Below are 20,997 nucleotides of genomic sequence, written 5' to 3' on the forward strand. Positions count from 1 at the left end.
AAGCCTGTGGACTAAGATGGGTGGCAGGTTTGGGTCCAGTGTCTTAAATTATTAAATAAATGTTCATGGTCATTTCTGTTCCTTCTCAAATGTGTGAGAGCGAAAAGACATAGAGAATACTGACTTTATACAGGAACACAAGGTCAGTGCTTAATTAGACTGGAAGAAAATATTATAAATCCATAACAAGCAGAGTTTCTGAAAGAGGAGGCAGCTCAGGTTCATAACCCTGAAGGACCTTGAGAGAGGGAGCCAAGACAGAAGAAAAACGGGGTGGCACACCTTCCTCCCGGTACTCCACAGTGTAACCTGAAATGGTGCAGTTTCCTGTGCTGGCTGGGGGCAGCCAGCGGAGAATCACAGAGGTGCAGCTCCTCTCCTGGGCAATGGGGCGGTTGGGGGCTGCTGGAACACCTGTGGAGACAGTAGAATCCAGAGCTGCTTTCTGAGCTTGCATTTCACACCCAGATGGAGTGTACCCAGGAAATGTGACCTGGCTCAAATATTTCCTGGGACCTTCTCCACCAAGTAGCATACCTGTTTCCAGACCCAAGGGAGACCTGGGAGCTGCCCTCTGCTTTCTGATGTCTTTCTCAGGCAAAATACCACACACTGGGGGTGAAGCTTTTTCTGGAACTATGCAGGAGGCTATGGTAGGGCACAGACAGTTCTTAGAAAAATGCTCTTGTTCTCTCCCCATTGGCTAGAACTCTATTTTGGAATTTTCACACAGGATCTCAGGTCTCAGGAGTCCTTGTCATGTTCATTTAAAATGTTTGACTAACACAAATTCATAGGGACAGAAAGTAGAATGATGGTGGCAAGAGCTGTGGGGAAGGAGGAACATGGAGCTCCTGTTTAATGGAGAGGAGGGAATTCCAGGTTGGGAAGCTGACAAGAGTTTTGGGGGGAGATGGCAGCGAGGGCCGCACAAAGATGTGAATGTGTTTCGTGCCACTGAACTGTCTGAACATGGTTAGGACAGCAAGTGTTATGTTGTGCATTACTACAATTAAAACTCATGTTAAAATTGGCATATCTAGGGCTGGGGTGGTGGCTTAGTGGTAGAGCACTTGCCTTGCACGCATGAGGCATTGGGTTCAATCCTCAGCACCATATTAAAAAAAAAAAAAGGTATTATGTTCATCTACAACTAAAAATATATTTTTAAAAAATAGCATATATACATATAAAAGAAAAAGACTGTACCTTGCACTTTAACTGTGGCAGATGTGGATGCAGTACCGTGGTCATTTGTTGCTATGCAGGTATAAATCCCACTGTCCTGTGGCATCAGATTGCAGATCTTCAGGGTGATTTCCCCAGAATCACTAGGGACACCAAAGGGATGTCCTTCAGACTCCAGTAATGAGACAGTTGACTGATGGGTACAATCCATAAGGTTGGCACAAGATGTGCTGACCCGAGAGTCTGTAGGCCCAAGGTCTAGACCTGTTCTGTGACCTTTCTACACACCTTGAAGGATCACCTTGCCTCTATCCTCATTTCCTTATATGGCCAGGCCCATCTTCCAAATTTATTGTGAGGGATAAAATAAGGAATGAAATAAGAAGAAATTGAAACATGGCTTGATATACATAAAGTCTAAATGGACTCAGTGGCGCCCGCCTGTAATCCCAGCAACTTGGGAGGCTGGGGAAGGAGGCTGACAAATTCAAAGTTGGCTCAGGAACTTAGTGAGAACCGGAAAAAAAAAAAAAAGAAATACACAAAGTCCCATTCAAGTACCTGTCTTCAATATAATTAGTATATCCACTGGCAACTTTGTCCTAAAAATAACTTCAATCTCACAGATGAATAATGAATGGTATGAGAAAATGGAAAGACTAAATAATGAAAATGTTCAAATATTTAAAATCCTACCTGTGGGACCCTCAAAATAACTAAGTGAATTAAAAAGGTGAATTTCTCCACCTAAAAGATAACTCTTCTTCCCTGGCCCCAGTAGGGGTCAGGAACACCCCAAGGGAAGAAACTTGAAAGAGTTAAATCAGAAGCCACACCAGTCCCACTCCCTCCCCCTGGGCTGGGACATTCTGGGTTCTTCATGATCCTCATCAAGCACCGACTGGCATTAAATCTTGAGCCCATGGAGTTTTGTGACCTGCTGGGAGTCTGCTGGGAACACTAAGGAACAATGTCCTTTTTCCATTTCAAATGTGCACAAAGGAAGTCAAAGAATGAAAGTTTCTCGATTCTAGGTGTTCCTTCCCTTAGTGATTGTTAGGCTGTTAGGGCTTGCCGTTAGGGCTTTCTCTTGTCCACTGTAATCAAGAGGACACAACAAAGCTCCTAACTAACAGCAATAAATGTTAGCAGAATGATTGGGAGGCAGTAACTAAGTTTTTTTTTTTTTTTTTTTTTTTTGCGGGGTGGGGATACTGCAGATTGAACTCAGGGGCACTCAACCACTGAGCCACATCCCCAACCCAGTTTTGTATTTTATTTAGAGACAGGGTCTTACTGATTTGCTTAGGGACTCACTGTTGCTGAGGCTGGCTTTGAACTCGAGATCCTCCTGCCTCAGCCTCTTGAGCCAGTGGGATTATAGGTATGCACCACAGAGCCTGGCAGTGACTAAGTTTTGACTGACAAAAACAGGCTTTTTGTGTAGAAGCAGGCTGGTGGATTATTTTCTATTGTGCATTGTGTGTTGGGTCGATTTTTTCCCCTTCTTATAAAATTTTTCTTAGGCAAGGAATTAACTATATCACTGTTTCAAAGCATCCCTGAAGGCACAAAACTCATCAGGATGTCCCGATTTGCAGACCACATTCCTAATACTAATAACTAATTCCTAATAATTCCTAATTCCTAGCCTGTCCCTTGGTCAGGAGTGTTCACCACTTCTGACCCGGAGAATCCTTAGGGCAGATCATCTAATAGGGTGACTCTAAGGCAGGGAATGTAGAAGCTTTCTAAATGTATGGTGCATGCTTGACCTGCAGGTGGCTTTGTTTCTGCATTTGTTTAATGTGGGTCCAGAACAGTCTTTCCAAATGGTTCTGGTTGGCCCCAGGTGTGTCTACATGGTGCCAAGCAACATGAGCAACGCATGCTGGAGCTGCCCCAGAGACCCAGGCTGAGAGGCAGGTGGCAGTGTGGGCAGCAGGGCCAGGCTGAACACTTGCAGCACCAAGTGCTCTATTCAGTGGGGCTGAGCTAACCCAATCCCTCCTAATCAAGGCCAAGAGTTTGATCTAGAATAGACTCCACAGCAGCTCTTGCCTTGGAAAGACTAGTAACCAGAATAGAGGCTGCACCCTGATTCAGCCTCTAGGTGCTTCACCAAGGTGTCAAGTTTGGGGCCATCGACTTACCAGGAGGAGACGGTGTATGTGGCTGAGCTGTTGTCAGTGTCGAGGATGTTCTGGTCTGGACCCTTCCAGGTGATGGTGGGTTTCGGCCGCCCACAGACTTTGCATTGGAGCATCACTGTGTCCCCAAGCAAGCAGGTCACATCCACTAAGGGCACAAGGAACTCTGGGGCCACTGTGATCAAATCAACATACGTTCACATCATTCACAACAAATTTAGAATAAAACAGGCATTTTTAAACGCAGTACTCTCATCTCCACTCATGTTGTGTACCAATTCAAATAATGTGCAATCTAACACTTTTAGGTCACCTGTGTCCCTTTAAAGGGTATTTTAAGTAAATACTTGTTGTACAAAGGTAGGAAATATATAAAAACAAAAAGTGGGGGAGCTCCATGATATCATAATCCAGAGATAACAGTTGTGAATGTTTTGTTATATATTATTATTATTTTTTAAAAAATTTTGTTTTAGTTGTAATTGGACATAATACCTTTATTTTATTTTTATGTTGTGCTGAGAATTGAACCCAGTGCCCTACATGTGCTAGGCAAGCGCTCTACTGCTGAGCCACAACCCCAGCCCCCTGTCATATATTCTTTCAGGCTTTCAATAAAAAATTTTTTATCAAAATTTATTTCATATTTTTTATTGCAAGTTATTTTCACTTAATAATTTATCATAAAAAATTTTCCATGAATACAGAATTATGTCACTATTGCTTAAAGTCTCTACCTTATTTGGGAGAGGGGTTTAGCCTCTAAGCTACACCCCCCAATCCTTTTTATTTTTTATTTTGAGACAGGGTCTCACTAAGGTAGGCTGCCCTTAAACTTGAAATCCTCTTGCCTCAGCTTCCCAAATTGCTGAGATCACAGGCATGTGCCATCACGTACATGTGTCTCTACCTTATGCTCGATGTCCCATACTTAATTTGGCTAATCCCACATTCTCAACTCCACCCCTTTTTAACTCACCTTCTTGGATGAAATTTGGATTTAAGATCTGAAAAACACAAAGAAATAGAAAATTGCTTGAATCCTAAACTACTGAGAGAGGACAAGAAATTTTTTACTCTAGAAAGTTAAAAAGAAAGTCACCATTCAGGGAGATGCAGCCTGGAGCCTAGCCTGTCCCTTGCTATGATGTACTGCTGTCACAGTGATAGACCCCTCCTCAACAATGAGGGCACTTATGCTACTCTCCTGGTAATTGGGTTGGACAGGCAGGTTTATGGTCCTTTGGAATTTGGCTAGCTGCCCGCTCCTCAGTGGCCTTCCTCCCTTCAGTATTTGCTGAGGCAATCAAGGTATCGATTCTTCCAGCAAAATTCCAAAAACAGAGTACCTAAGACCTGTCAAGCTGCACGGGTCACTGAAATGAACTCACTCAGTGATTTCCTGGGCAAAGGTCCTCCCTCCACCCCTCCCAACCTCCAAGCAGGGGGAACTTCCCTCCAAGCAGCTAAATGCAGATCTTCTCTGGTTGAAGGGGAAAAGAGAGGCCCAGTCTGCCCATCCTGTCCCAGAACAGCCTCTTAACAGCACAGGCCTCCACAGGGTAACCTGAAAACAACTGACCTAACCCTTCTGACCCTTTGCAATGCCTGGGTGAGCAAATGGCTCACTGAGTGACTTGCTAGTCCCACGTAGGGGGAGAAACTGCTAGAGCTCTTGTATACACCAAGATGCCTGCCTCGGGCAACCTGATCTTCCACAGAAGGGAGAATGTTCTAGCTGACTAGCCATTCTGGAAAGTTACCCCTTCTTGAGAGGATGGGGACCCCATCTTTGTATTACCTCTAATCATGCAAGTGCAGGTTCAGGTCATAATGCCTGGCGTGGTGAAGCACTGACTTTAGAGTCCACGAGGCTGGGGTTGCCTGTTTCATTTCATGTGGTTGTACGATCATAACTTAACACTGACTAGCTTCCACTTCCTCCACTCTAAAGCGAGGATAAATAGTACCTAGTACAATGTTATCACAAAGATTAAATGAAATCATGTATATTAAGTGCTCAGCACAATGCTTGGCAAATAACAAGTACTTTACCTGTTCAAATAAAGATCAATTATTTTTTAAGAATATTTTTATTTGTTCTTTTTAATTATACATCTCAGTAGATTGGATTTTGATGTATTATACATATATGAGGTATAAATTCCCATTCTTGGGGTTGTACATGATGTGGAGTTACACTGGTTGTGTATTCATATATGAACATAGAAAAGCTATGTCCAATTCATTCTACTGTCTTTCCTTTTCCTATCCCCTCCCCCTTCCCTTCTTTCTCCTTAGTCTAAGCAAGTGACTTTATATTCTTTCCCTCAGCCCCATTGTGTGTCAGCATCCACATATTAGGAAGAATATTTGGTTTTTGGTTTTGTGGGGATTAGCTTATTTCACTTAATATAGTCTCCAGTTCCATGCATTTACTGGCAAATGCCACAATTTCATTCTTCTTTATGGCTGAGTAATGTTCCATTGTATATCATATACCACATTTTTCTTTATCCATTCATGGGCACCTGAGTTGGTTCCATAGCTTAGCTATTGTGAATTGAGCTACTATAAACATTGATGTGGCCACGTCACTGTAGTATGCTGATTTTAAGTCCTTTGGGTATATTCCGAGGAGTGGGATAACTGGGTCAAATGGTGACTCCATTTCAAGTTTTCTGAGGAATCTCCATACTGCTCTCCATAGTGGTTGCACCAATTTTCAGTCCCACCAGTAATGTATGAGTGTTCCTTTTCCCCCACATCCTTGCCAACATTTATTGTTATTTATATTCTTGATAATTGCCATTCTGACTGGAGTGAGATTAAATCTCAGTGTAGTTTTAATTTACATTTCTCTAATTGCTAGAGAGAGATGATGAACATTTTTTCATATATTTGTTGACCATTCATATTTCTTTTTCTGTGAAATGTCTGTTCAGTCCCTTTGCTCATTTACTGATTGGGTTATTTGTTGTTTGCTTGGTTTTTTTTTTTTTGGTATTAAGATTTTTGAGTTTTTAAATATTATCTTGGAGATTGATGCTCTATCTGAGGTTCAGGTGGCAAGGATTTTCTCCCATTTTGTAGGCTCTCAAGATCAATTTATTCTTAGCATTTTCTTTTTGCTAAGATAAAGAAGCTTATCTCTTACAGTTTACCTTGGAGAATTCTTTCCTTCATAATGAAGCCCCCAAAACTCATGTGCCTTCCAGAAGAGCCCAAGTGAGGCTTCACACTTATCTCCCTCCATCTGTCCCTGCCTTATGTGTACATCCATGGTTTCTCTGTGTATTTTCCTTACATAAGCCCTTTGGAACACAGATGTTATTTACTTCTTTGCGTTTCCCTTTGCAAACCAATTTCCCACTTATATCACTCAAGTTTTTCATGAAGTGGGCTGCAGAAAACCCTAGTGATGCCAAGTTCTGGGGTTGAAGTGTGCCCTTGCTGGCCACCACAGTGCACTACTCTGCTAGTCTCAAAAGGTCACTGCCCAACCTTCCTTTAAATCCATGGTTCCCAATTCCTGACCAGGGCAGCTTTAAAAGCACAAAAACACCAATGTCTGGGCCTCATGCCAAGAGATTCTGTTTTAATTGGTGTCAAGTGGGGCCTAGACATCTGGAGTTTTGAACGATCCTTCAGGAACTTTCAAATGAATCAACACACAGCCTGGTTTGAGTTCCCCTCTATCCAAATAACTGATCTATGATAAATCAACTTCCAGCTCCTGAAACTTTCATGCGCTGTGGTGGGGGGTGCATGTTGGGGGCATTTGGTAAAAGCTACTGCTCTTTTCATACCTAAGAGACCCTTCTTTGTGTGAAGATTCTAGGCTATGCAGGGGGAAGGATGTAAAAGATTGCTCCAATTGACCAGTTGGGTCAACGATCAATAAACAGGTAAGCAGCACTTGCAGCACCTGTAGGGGGCACTAAAGAGACCATATATTTATCAACCTGGATTAGGCAATCATATCCAGGTGAGTCATTTGATGTGAAAGAAAAGGAGGCTAAGAATGGTTCCCCCCACCCCATTCCTAGTACTGGGGATTGAACGCAGGGTACTCTACCACTGAGCTACATCCCGAGCCTCTTTTATTTTGAGATAGGATCTCACAAAATTGCTGAGGCTGGCCTCGAGCTTGTGATTCTCCTGCCTCAGCCTGGAGAGCAGCAGATTTGTAAGTGTGTGCCACCATACTTAGCTGAGCCTAAGAATACTTTCTAAATGTTAGCAGTGGTTATCTCCAGTTGGGGGATTCAGGGTAGCTTTCTTTCTACTCAAAAAATATTGACTGGCCAGGCACGTGGCACATGCCTGTAATGCTAGCTACTCAGGAGGCTGATGCAGAAGGATCACAAGTTTGAGGCTAGTTTTAGCAACTTAGTGAGACCCTGTTTCAAAATAAAAAAAAGGACCAACGATGTAGCTCAGTGGTAAAGTGCCCCTGAGTTCTATCCCCAGTACTGCAAATATTCATATATATATATATATATATATATATATACACACACACGTATGAATATACAAATATACATATATTTATACATGTATGTATATAAGTGTTTATGTGTAAACACACACACACACACATACACACACACAGAACTCGTATTGACTGTTCTGCTCTAAGACCTGTAAACAGTTTTGCGGAAACAGAAATACTAAGACACAGACCCTGCTCCCAGGATTTATAAAACATTATCTGAATTTTGGGTGACTTTTCCCCTTTCCTTTCTTACCTGGACTTTCCAAATATTCTCTAGTCAACATGTTTCAACTTCATAAAAATTTTAAAGGAAAAAAAGGTGAAGTTTTCCCCATTAGACTGTAAGCTCCTCAAGGACAGGACTCAGAATCTGCCATACATTAGGCATTTAATACATGTTGGTGGATGGAAAGTTAACTTTGGACCTCACTTCAGTTCTCCCAAGCATTTAGCACTGGTTCATAAATAAAATCTCAAAAGAGGACCAAAAGTTATATAAAATAAAAATAATTACCTCTGGGTAAATGACTAATTAGATATTCTTTTTTTAATTTTAATATTTATTTATTTTATTTTTTTTAGTTTTCAGTGGACACAACATCTTTGTTTGTCTGTGGTGCTGAGGATCGAACCCGGGCCGCATGCATGCTAGGCGTGCGCTACCGCTTGAGCCACATTCCCAGCCCCGACTAATTAGATTTGATTAGAGCCTGTTTTTAAACGCAGATGGATGCAAACTTTTTGGAAAATGATTTAAAAAAAAATTCAACCCGTCACCTCTCAGGGAGGAGGCTCTTAGCCCTTGCCGTGCAGCAGAGTGTGGACTCTGGGATCAGACAGGGCACAATGTCCAGACCCAAGGCCACATACACTTCTTGTCTTGGACAACATTTTAAGCAACATGGGCCTCAGTCTTATCTGTAAATTGGGGCAAATAATGCCAACATGGAAGGGTTGTTTGACATAAGGACTCAATTTGTTTGATGAAAAGTTACTGAGCTGCTGGACACGGTGGCACACGCCTATAATCCCAGAAGCTTAGAGGCTGAGGCAGGAGGATCCAAGTTCAAAGCCAGCTTCAGCAACTTAGTGAAGCCTTAAGCAGCAAGACCCTGTCTAAATAAAATACAAAAAGGGATTGGGGGTGGGGGCTGGGGTTGTGATTCAGCGGTAGAGCGCTTGCCTCGCACATGTGAGGCACTGGGTTCTGTCCTCAGCACCATATAAAAATAAATAAACAAAATAAAGGTATTAAAAATTAAAAAGGGGGGTGGGACTTGGGATATTGCTCAGTGGTTACACACCCCTGGGATAAATCCCTGGTTAAAAAGAAAATTACTGAGCTGACCCTTAATTATGTAGTGGTAGCAGGCAAGGACATGTTTATCCTCAACAGCCAACCGTCTCCTGGGGAAGATGAAATTAAATGGCATCTGCATTTGACGCAGTGCCCAACGGCTATTAATGACCAGCCTTCAACAAACATGGAGCTCTAAACTCTCCCATTCCACCCTTGCTCAATCATAGGACTCTAGGGTGGAAACAACTTAGAACCAGTAACTTTGTATTTCCCATCAGAATGGGGATCCACAGGGAGCAAGCCATTGAGTCTATGCCAGGAGTCTCACAGAGGAGACAAGTGACAAAGGGACAAGTAGCAGGTTAATATATCTTACTTCTCTCTCTCTCTCTCTCTCTTTTTTTTTTTTTGGTGATACTGAGGATGGAACTCAGGGCCTTCCTGTATGCCAGGCAAGCACTCTACCATTGAACTACACTTCCACCCTTACAAAATTCTAAGTAGGGCTCCAAAAACCTGGACTGGCAGGTTTTTAACTTCTTAAAAAAAAAAAAAAACCAAAAAACAAAAAACACCTCACCAGCGACTTGGAAGACTGTGGCAGGAGGATTGCAAGTTCAAAGCTAGTTTGGGAAACTTAGTGAGACCCTGGAAAGAGGACTAGGGATGTAGCTCAGTGGTAGAGCACTCCTCAATTCAATTTCCAATATCAAAACAAAACAATACCAAAAACAAAAAACGAAAAACAAAAACTGCAGCTTAAAAAATTTGTCCTATTCCTTTTTCTCATCACATAATCCCAACTGTGTTATGCATAATATTGAATACACAGTTTAAGAAGCAAATATTCCTAGTTTGAGTGTAGACATTAGTGGGGGTGATGGGGAGATAGGCTTAACTGCAGGGTCTCCATCAGGAAGGGTCTTGTGGAAGACATCAGTCTTTGTTCCTCCGCTTCTTGGCTGGCCCAGGGGAGGCGAGTCCAACTCAGTACAGGGTGTTGTTGATAATGGTAATGACATTACTGATTTGTGTGGCCTTATATAGTTGGCATAAGCTACTCACAAGTGCCTCCAAAACCCTGAACGAAGTGCAGAGTCAGTGATATTTCTCCCCATTTCTCAGATGAATCAGGAAAATGAAGCCGAAGATCCTTGGAGGTGATAGAGGGATAGACTGGAGAGCACCCAAGAGCCCAGGGCTCTTTTCATGGCAGTTCAGTGCAGCAGGAGAGGCTTGGGAAAAGCCTGTGGAGCTTTGTCGTTGATGTCAGAGGCTTACCTGCTTAGTTTTGCTCCCTGCCTCTCTATTCTACCTCTTTCCATTTCTCCTTGTTAAACTTCCCCAGCAAGGCCAAAGAACTTGGGCAAGATACATCCTAATTTTTTTCCCCCTTTGGCAGTCCTGGGGATTGAATCCAGGGGTACCCCTGAGCTACATCCCCAATCCTTTTCTAAATATATACTTTTTAAAAGTATATATTTATATATTTTAAAATTTTGCTGAGGTTGGCCTTGAACTTGTGATCTTCCTGCCTCAGACTCGCAAGTCATGTGGACCACCCTGTCTAGTCACTAATGTGTTTTCTAATTCTGACTCTGGATTATGTGACAGAAGATTCCTCATTTTTCTCTTTCTACCTTGAAGCAAATCAGAGTATGACCTAGAGAGGGTCATGACACGCTTCTCCCACAGTGGCCAACTTGCCTATGTTGTCTATGGCTCTCTACACACTACAAGGCCCGTGAGGACAGGGATCATCATGGTTTTGTTCACTATTATTGCCTCCAAGCCTAGCACAAACCCTGGCACATAAATATTCTATATTTGTCAAATCAATGAAAATTTAAAGTGGTAAGATTCTAATTTGGGGCTGAGAAAATGTCTTGCCATGAACTTGAAATGTTTTCCCATCTTCTTGAACTGAGAATGTGACTTTCCCAGGAATCCTATTGGTCATTCTCTAAGATCCAGCCAATAGTGATCTTTCTGTCTCTTCATATTTCTTGGGTTCTGCTCCTGAGCTGCAGGTATCCTAACATCTTGCCCTATCAGATTTGGGCAGACTTGGAAGACAGTAACCCCTTCATTCACATGTTATGTACCATCAGTCACAGTGTTTAACACAGTATCTTTCACTTAGCAGAAGATCAAGTATTTGTTGAATCAAATTAACTGAGGTCAATTAATGAACGGGTCTCCTAGCCACCTCTAGCCACCTGTCTAGTGACCATTGTTGGTGTGCATATGGACCTGTAGTGCTAATTATAAGCCTCACACTTTTCTTGAAATTGAATGTTTTCCTTCCTTAGAAACAGGTGGAGAGTCAATGTAAAATGGTAGCAAGTAAGGGGTAGTGAACTGGAATCTGAACAATGAGAAGTGGCTGTGGAGGGAACCTGATGTGGTTCATGTTAAAAAAAAAAAAAAAAAAGAAAAATGCATGCTGTCTGTCCGGGAGATGCAGCGGAAAATGCTGGGCTAAGTCCAAGAGGAGGCAGCAGGCACACAAGGGAGAGGACTGCTCAGGAATCTGGTTTATTTGAACAGCAGAGGGCGATAGATAGTAGGGCTTCCTCCGAGCCTGGAAATAAGAACCACCTACAATGTAGCCCATCAGTAACTTAGTTTCTTCTTTCTGGTGAGAAATCCAATCATTTTGATTTTTCTTCAAAACGGAATAGCTGCCAGGTAAGAGGAAATGTTGCAGGTAAAAATCAACCAGCACTGAGTAACATAAACTGAGGAAAACTTAAGTCTAGTCAATGTCCAAGGGTGAGGGAGAAATTCCATCTAGAAAATCAGTTATCAACTGATTCCAGTAGAGAAATATCCTGACACCCATTTCTGCCAAATCCTGCATCACCCAGTCACAAAACTGAGTTCAAACTACATACTGATGATGCTAAAGAAACAAAAATGGTCCAAAGAAACTCAGACCAAATGTCCTGAACCAACTCAGCTGCAGAACCAACATTTCTGACTACCTCTCTATTCCCTGTTTGCTTGTTTCATGGGAATCTATGCAGAGTAGGAAAAAGGGATTTTAGATAAGATTTGGCAAAAAAAAAAAAAAAAAAGAAAAAGAAAACGAAAAACGAAAAAGAAAGAAAGAAAAAAAGAAAAACAAACGAACCCAAAACCAACCACTTTCTGGGCTGGGGATGTAGCTCAGTGGTAGACTGCATGCTTAGGACCGTGAGGAGGCCCTGGGTTTAATACCCAGCAGGGCAAACATATAAAATAAAAATTTCTCAACACATCGGTATGACTTCTGATTTGGAGATTTGTCTGTTCCTGGTTTCAACCTGGCCAAACCAAAGCACGAGGGCGAGAATGGAGCATGGTGACCTCTTCTCCAATAGCAGGTTCCAACAGCAACTTCTCCTGAGCCAATGGTACCTGTCATCTTGTAAGTGGTGTATAACATCAATGACAGGGGCCAGGCCTTGAGACTAGGGTGAAGGTCCGCAGGACACGCATGCCTGAAGCAGGCTGAATGGGAGTGCTGGCGTGAGAAACCAATTCAGACGTTGCCACCAGGCAACGGAACTTCCTTTCTTGGCTGCTGTGGCTGGTCTCCTGAGTCACTGGGAAAGGGCGTGTATGAGGCCCAGTAATCACCCCAACAGTCAAGGGATTCAAAAAGTTGTTGAGGTAGAAATTCTCCTCCTACAAGTAGACGTGCAAGAGCGAGGGCCCAAGCCTTGGAGTGCAGCTTCCTCCTATGGCAAGCCAGGCTGGGGCTCTCAATGTGCTAAAGAGCTTGCAAGACCTGCTCTTTAACCGGTTTGTGACCTTGACCCCGTGAACCTGTTTCCTCTAGGAAGGTAGGAAGTGCCACCCTACTGATTTCACAGGGTAGATGTGAGGAATAGAAAACATAACAGATGGGGACATGCAGTGGATGGTCTTCTGATTCTCCAGACGAGGGACAGGCCAGTGCAGCTAGCTCCCTCTCTCACGGCAGCATATAAATCAGTCTGCACAGAGAGTCAGAGCAAAGCTGGGCAGGAAGAGAGTCTCCAAGCCAAACCCATCAGATCCATTACAAAGAAAATATTTTGTCAAAATGAGAGGAATGCAATGCTTCGCTTTTCCTCCAAAGGGTTCTTTCTGTTAAAAAAATACTTTAGATGAAATACAGAAACAGGCATTGGTGGAAACAGTCTGGCAATGCCAGGAGGTGGGTCACCTGATGAGGGGTGTAAAAATTTCCTTCAATCTGTCTGGCCAGGTTATTTTGAAGCTCTGAATCTGGGACAAGGAGGCCAGAGCAGCTGAGGTGGGAGCAAAAGATTGGCTCTTTACAGACGGGGCACTGCTAATTGTGGATTTGGTGAAGGAAAGAAGGTTCAGCACTGGCTACTCATACCCTCCCCAGACCCAACTCCAGTTAGAAAATCTGCCCAGGTCATTCTTTTCACAGTCCCTGAAAATGCAAGGCACTGAATCTTCTAGCTCCTATTCTGTCGCAGTTTCCTTGCTTTCTGAGGCCGTTGTGCTCCAGAGCAAAGTCCTTTGGTGCCACACCTTATATCTTCAGTGTTCAAAAGAGCTGCACATGCTGTATGCTTGACCTGTGTAGCTGCCCAGAGAAACCTGAGGCTCAGGGAGGGTTGCTGGCCACAGCTCACGCCGCTGGCACTATCCATGCCAGAATCCAAAATTTCTGACTCCCTTTCCATGTGATCCTGTTTTTATGTGACTTTCATTTAAGTTCTACTTGAGCCTTGGAAAGCCAGGATGGCCAGAAATGATATTTTTCTTTGTTGAGCTGGAAAACTCAATTAAATATTCTCACAGAAAAATTGGCACTAGAAGGGAGGTCTTCTCCTCTGCCAGGATCTGTGTTTTAGATTAAAAGCCACCTGGAGATGGGGTGTGCCAGGCTGCTACAGGATGGTGTGTGGTAGGGAGAGAGGGGAAGAGTAATGACCAGGGAAAACCAGAAGCTGCCTCAGGGCACCTTCTAGTTTTATTTTTTCTTTCTCTTTTTCTTTTTAAAATTTGTAGTACAGGGGATTTTTGTTATGAGTCAAGCATATGGTTAGGTTGCTGAAGCTGATCTTGAACTTGCAATCCTCCCGCCTCGATCTCCTAAGATGCTGGGATTACAGATGTGCATCAGCCACCTTCTAGTTTTCTAACAGAAAGTTATAATTTCCTGTGCACAGTCCCCCCCCCCCTTTTAATGGAAGGGGCTGTGGGGACAGATGAGAGGAGGGAGTTAATGTTTAGTGGGCACACAGTACATTTGGGATGATAAAAAAGTTCTGGAAATGGATGGACATACATTGTGAAGGCACTTAATGCCACCAGACTATACACTTAATCAGTAGTTGAAATGCTCAACTTTACATTGTATATGATTTACAACAGTAAAAATAAATGAAGAGGGATGGAGTTAACTAAAAGTGTCAAAGGTTCTGTTGATTCTGAAAATCTGCTTCTTACTCTGATTGGAAATTTCCTCCAAAATTAACTTCAACTTCCAAGTGCTTGTCTTTTGCTTGTCTTTCAGAGCCCTTTCCAAGATCTGTTCTTAATTCCTGAGCTAAATACCCGGCAGCTGGCATGGGGCCCCTGGGGAAAAATGTCTGCACTTGTTCTGTGTCATGAATGAGGCTGGCACTACTGAAAAGCTGGGGCAGACATGGAGTCTTCTTGGAATCCTTAAAATTTCTTATTCTAGTGGACTGAGCTTCTCTTCTAAAAGTAGAATTGAGATTTTAAAAAATAAACATGCAAGCATTTAATTGGGTTTGATGTAAATGCTGGGCTGAGATTCTACATTCTTGAAGACAAAGGTCTAAGCCTGGAGGTTGACCCTGGCCTTTCCCATTGTCCAGGTGGCAATGCTGGGGTTGAGAAGTTAGGTGTCAAAATGCAAGAATTGACAGTCCTCAAAAAAATGTTTCCATGGTGTATGGATGTGGGAACAACCAGCCTTGCCTGGGTCCTAAGGGAAACTCAGTACAGTGCAGAAAGGATTTAGGTTCCTTAGAGACAGGGGAGGGCTGCGTGAGGGCAGATGCCGACCTGGACACGCAAGCACTGGCTCCAGCCTTGAGTGTCAGCACAGACATGATGGCAGAGGCAGGCCTGAGAAGCTGGCACCAGGAAATGGAAATCAGCAGTCCAACCCGTACCAGGAAAAAAATGAATTAACTTGTTCCCAAGGTGTCCTAGTGTTTGATTCCCACTGATTGGACTCTTCTTCCATGTAGAAACATTTCTCTCATATGTGATACTCCCCTTTACTCTCACTCTCAAAGTTTTATCTGTGCAAGGAAAAGCTCTAGAGACAGATGGTCATCATTTTGAGATCTGTTCTCGATAAGGATAGTCACAGAAGGACAGGGGACCAGGCCACCAGGGAACCACATGGACCTAGAGCCAACCTTGCAATGGCTGGTGAGTGGGGCTGGGCTTGAGAATCCATAAGCTGTCTCTGCAAGGGAAGGAAGAGGAGGAAAAGAGCAGAGCTAATTGCTCCCTTTCCATAATAGGGTGTCTTTTGTCAATCAGATTCCTAAGACTCAACATGCTATATTTCTCTCTTAATTAGCCTTCAAGGATGTGCCTATTAGCTCCTCCAAATACTAGGGTGGTTAGAGACATATGCCAGCCTTGGGGTGGCAGGCACCCAGCGGGTAAGCAAAATCCCCAGGAAACTGTGCCTTAAGTAGACCCTTCAGTTCACCATTTGAGAGAAAGTAAAGAATGCTTTGGTGACATCATTCCCATGGAGGCAGGAGATGAGCCTGTCCACAGCTGGGACTGGAAGGAACATGATGAAACCAGGTCAAGGGTAGTCAGTCAGCAGGGCAGGATTTAACATCTGGAGACCTGGTGCTGAGCAAACGCATGGGTACACAATGCCAGATTGACAGCCAGGGTTCCAGTAACAGAGGAGGCTGTAGTTCAGCCCAGCAAGAGCATAGGACCTGCTCCCAGAGCCAACACCTATTGCAATGTCATGTTCAGAAGACAAGGGTGAGGTCAGGGCCAGCCTGGCTCTGGGAATGAGGTCCTAAGTGATCGCTTTAACAGCAAGAAGACTTCAAGAGGTGGCCTGTCCACCTGTACTCCAAGTTGGTCTTTACTATGTCCCCTTGGTCATTTTTTCATCTACCATGTTTGTTGCCATAAAGTTCCACTTGCATATCCCTTCAGAAATTTTCAAGCCATGACAAACAAAACAGGTTAATTTCCCACATCCAGTTTGTTATTTGTGTCTGAAAATACCAAACTAGCAGTGCCATAAAGCTGGTTTTTCCCTGGCTGCTCATATGCCCAGAGTTAATTTCAAGATGGTAACATATTCAGAAGAGCACACTGAAGCTTAGGAGGATCTACATGGAATGTGCCAGAGCTACAAGCATGACTACTACAGAAACATTAACCAGGATGTTTGCAGCTTCAGATCACATGCCCCTTAAGGGTTTGAGTTAACTGAAATTTCTGTCTAAAAGAAACTTTGTGCCTTGACCATTGTATTTGAAGAACGTTTTTTGGACATGCATCAACACAATTTTTGGCTTTTCTCTTTTCCACACATACATCATAATGTGTTTGTTTATGCACCTAGTAACACCTACAAGGGAGCCACCTCAGCTCTCAAAAGGGCCATCAGCCTCCATGAATAAAAACCTTAAAAACATGTTCAATTGGCAAGGCAGCACTAAGGTATGCATGTGTGTACCTGTGCATTTTTCTCACCTAGATGTAGAACATAGCATCTGATTACATGGGTTAACTTTTTCAGTGGGTGCTACTCACCTGGTCGCACGGCCCTCTGCACCCATCTCTTCCTTCAGAGAGTGGGAAAGTCATGTTTGTCCCTCTAAGCCACCAGAGCTGGACAAGGTCCCAAACTGCCTTCTGGAACACGGATATTTGGCTTTCCCCCTCTGTCTCACTAGCCCACCCTGCTTGCAGCTGGTATCTTTGACACATGCCAGAAACACCTGGCCTGGAGATAAAGTGCCACTGGCATCTACAAGTTGACAGTTGCCTAACCCACAGATGCTGGCGCCTATCCTATAAAATGCAAGGAAAGTAGGGACAGAATTTTCCCTCAGCTTCCTTATTCTCTAAGATACATTTAGGCTACAATGGCCACACCCACTTCCTCCCACAGTGGAGCGCTGTATTGACCCCACCTGCTGGATTTAGCTCAGTGGCAATGCTCACATCCACAGGGGACTATTTTATTCTGGAAGAAATCCCATTTTCCACCATTTGTCTCTGGTCTGTTTCCACACAGTTGGCTTCTTCCACAGCTGGTTTACCATCTCAGGCCTTATGGGCTCTCTCAGGTTTTGTGGGGGTTGTCAAGAATATGGCAGACTTCTTTGAGATTAGGTTAAATTAAATTTAAGAATAATAATTTAAGGTCCTATCACATCTCATACAGTTAAATGAAAAGCTTAGGGCTATATAAAGGAAAAGCTTTTTGAAAAACATTCCCTATTTTGCATTTACAGGAAATCTTGGAACTTTTATCTGGTATTGGGAATGAGGATATAGATTTGGAAAAAAGCATTGCCATCTACTCTGAAAGACAACGTGACAAGGACAGCCAGCTCGACACTCGATCTAATTCTCTGTGGTTTGTGAATTTGTGATGATTGTATTTCAGTGCAAACTGTGGAAGAGCCATTGTTTCTATAACCCCATGGACTAGAAGGAGTCGGAAGTGAATGTTCCTGTTGGCAGAAGCACAGGCTCATCTCCCTCAGCCCTGTAAACCTGGAGAGCAGAAAAGGTCCCGCATGTGGTGTTCCACTCTCACAATCTCCAGAGAGATCTCTGCCCACGCTCTGGGAGGAAGGCCATCCCCAGGCTTCTTTTCCTTCATGTGATGATATAGACACTGCCCATGGACCCCAGGGATGGGGCAAAAGTGTGCCCCCAAGTTGCTCTTATCACACCTCATTTGTGACCAACTTGTTACATGTAGTGACCAGGAGCCAAATCACCTGCAAAACCACACTTAAACCTTGACTTTTCTGGAGCATTGAAGGAGGAATAAATTCCAGCAGAAGGACAAGAGGAAGAAGGTAAAGGGGAAAAAGAATAAGTCCAAAAGGGGTGTAGGAGTGAACAAAAAGGAGAAACAAAGCCACTATTTACAGTGCTGTTTTTCCATGAAAAAAAAAAAAAGAGTTCTGATTCAAATAATGAGGTTGAATATTTTCAACACAATGCTAAATCTGCCAAAGAAGAAAATATTAAGCAAGCATTCAAGAGAACTACACACTTAGGTAATTTAAAAAAAAATAAGATAAGAGTTTTTCTACCAAAATAGAACTGAATTCAGTTTTTGTTGCTGCTGTTGTTGCTGTTTTAGTTGGGAGGGGACACCGGGAGGTGCCCTAACATCGAAATTTATCCTTGAATGGCTGGCCACTTTAGCAAGGTCACTGTTACAGAACAAAAATCAAAAAAAGGCAATCATGGTAGGAAATAGGACAACATAGCTGCTTCTACCTCCATGCTAGTATTAGGGTCAAGATCATCACACTCTGACTCCTCGGAACTGTTCGTCTCCTTGGTTGGCAGCATGAGGAAGGGGGAAGAAAGAGAACACAGTTAGAATGCAGGTAGCTTTGGCTAGGAGAGAGGAGAAATTCAGAGAAGCATGGGTGATGGAAAACTGGGCAGAGAAACAACCAAGTGCCTTGAAGATGGGGGCATGAGTCACCAGGGCAGCAGCATGCTCTTTTAAGGGAGAGGAGGCTGGCACTGTGGACAGCTGCTTATCTCACAGGAAAGAGCAATGGAAGCGGCTGAATGAAGCATGAGTGCTGTGGAATTTCAACTGTCCTCTCCTGTGAGGCTGGACTTCTCAGATGGGGGCCAAGGAAAGCACACAATTTCTTTTCCCCAAGAAGGATGTTAGAATGGGTATTAGTTGCTGTTACTCTGCTTAAGGGGGCAAACCAATTGCCAGGCCGACAATGACACATTTTCACAAAATCAATGAGTGTGGAATTTCCATTGTCCAGAGGAAGGTCTTTTTAGAGGGCTCAATTTACACAATGGATATTATATTGTTGGGGAAAACAAGGGTCAGCTAAACTCAGGACCTGTGATTTCAAAGTGATAGATGGATTATTACAAAGCAATAACTCGAGCTTTACCAATGTGCCTCTCTGCCTGTGCATTCGGGGAGGCAAGTAAAATGCTTAAAGGTGATGTTGTCTGAACCCTGGGGAAAAGAAATAAAACTATACCAAGGACACAGTGGCCCTTAAACTCCCAACTTCAGCCTTTCACTGAGTTAGGGGTTTAGAGGGCATCCCTAATCCCTTTAACCTGCATGTATTCCCAAACCTAGGATACTGAATGGGCAGCTTTGAGAAATTTAATATGAACGAAGCATCTTGCATTTCTAAGAGAATAATGCTGCAGATAATTTTGCTTTAAAACATCTGCATAGTATAAAAAGAAAAGTATAAAAGAAAACAAAAGAAGTACTTACTTGAATTGAAGTTGCCAGGAGAAATAAAAAATGAAAAATAAATTGATCTTGCATGCAAAATCCTGCTAAACTACTTCCCCTCTGGTCCCGACACTGGGCCCCACAAAAATAAATAAATAAAAAATAAAAATCCCCATCCACCCCAATTGCCTTGTGAGAATGCTGCGGGGTGGGAGTAGATGAGAGGGACACAGCTCTGGAATACCTTACTCACTTTAACAGAGACTTTGTTGCCCAGAATATCCTTGGGTTTACGAGGCCCTGTGGCTTCATTTTTACCCGTGTTCTCCACTTCTGCCCGCTTTCTCATGCGTAGAGTATGCCATGAACATGACTTCCTGTTGTACCAAAAAATGCACCAGTCAAAACGGCAGGTTGGGGCAGAGTGAGGCGGTGGGCGGGCTCACCGCCACTGAGTCAGGTGAGGTGCTCCAGTCCAGCCCTGGCTTCCAAGGCCCCAATCCTGCACGCCAGGTAGTGGCTGGTGGCTAATCTCATCTCCCACTGGAAGTGAGCAAGGATGAACTTTGACCCCTCCTGAGGGATGTACAAGAGTGATTACAGTATGTGGAGAAAACATGAGGACTGGATCATTAAAGTTCCCTGGGAGGTTTGCAGATCATCTGATGGAGGCTTCTAGGACTGAGTTCTTCTCATGAGGGCAGGGTGGATGGGAAGCAATGAGTCGGAGTGGAATAGGGAAGTCAAAGGAAGTGTATTCTATTGTGCATGAGCCACTGACAGTTTCCCAGGCCTAGATATAATGAACCAAAAGGATGATTTTGAGGTTTCCATCTTATTATTTATGTTTGGGTATGGCCACTCCCAAATACTGTAGAACAGACAGGATTTCTGGGGCAGCTGACTTAATAAGTGGTTGAGCAGGACTCATGTATCTGGGTACTTTAGGACAAAGGGTTTTGGACTATTCTCTGTATCACTCAATGTTTGTGAATATAGGTCCTCTAGTTTCCCTGCTGAGACAAGACCCAACATGTGCTCCCAGGGAGATGACAGTGGCAGTGCCTTTTCATGCCTTTCTAACTTCTTTGTTTCCCACCAGGAGTTTGGGAGCTCCTTCTTCAGAGATGCTATAAAGGGAAGGTTGGAGCAGAGTTCTAGAGTTCCACATCTATCAGACTTAAAGGCAAAGACAGCAAAAGTCAAGGCAAAAACAGCATCAGAGACCCTGAGCAGGCAGCATCAATTTTGCGTGTGGGCACAGGGTTTGGGTGAAGTTCCGTTCATTGTCTGCAGTTAAGTGAGGCTTGGTATCCCTTCAGTGTCTTCCTGTCAAACATGGGGAAGAGAATCTTCATTAAGGGGGAGGGATAGGTGAGATTTAGGGGGAAGGAAGGTACTCCAAAAC

General features: G+C 43.4%; 1 protein-coding gene across 11 annotated transcripts in view; it reads right to left on the reverse strand.

The window, feature by feature from the left end:
- Positions 1-20,997, reverse strand: part of Kalrn (kalirin RhoGEF kinase) — a 627,901-nt gene that overhangs the window by 21,681 nt on the left and 585,223 nt on the right. For all 11 annotated transcript variants that reach the window (XM_076867942.2, XM_076867955.2, XM_076867941.2 and 8 more), the window contains 5 exons: positions 19,843-19,966; positions 4,318-4,345; positions 3,342-3,513; positions 1,210-1,331; positions 283-414 (listed from right to left, as the gene is read on the reverse strand). In XM_076867942.2, the coding sequence (XP_076724057.1) occupies positions 283-414; positions 1,210-1,331; positions 3,342-3,513; positions 4,318-4,345; positions 19,843-19,966 (578 nt within the window). The remainder of the gene's footprint in view (positions 1-282; positions 415-1,209; positions 1,332-3,341; positions 3,514-4,317; positions 4,346-19,842; positions 19,967-20,997) is intronic.

Source organism: Callospermophilus lateralis, chromosome 10 (genome assembly GCF_048772815.1).
Source record: "Callospermophilus lateralis isolate mCalLat2 chromosome 10, mCalLat2.hap1, whole genome shotgun sequence".
Classification (NCBI taxonomy): domain Eukaryota; kingdom Metazoa; phylum Chordata; class Mammalia; order Rodentia; family Sciuridae; genus Callospermophilus; species Callospermophilus lateralis.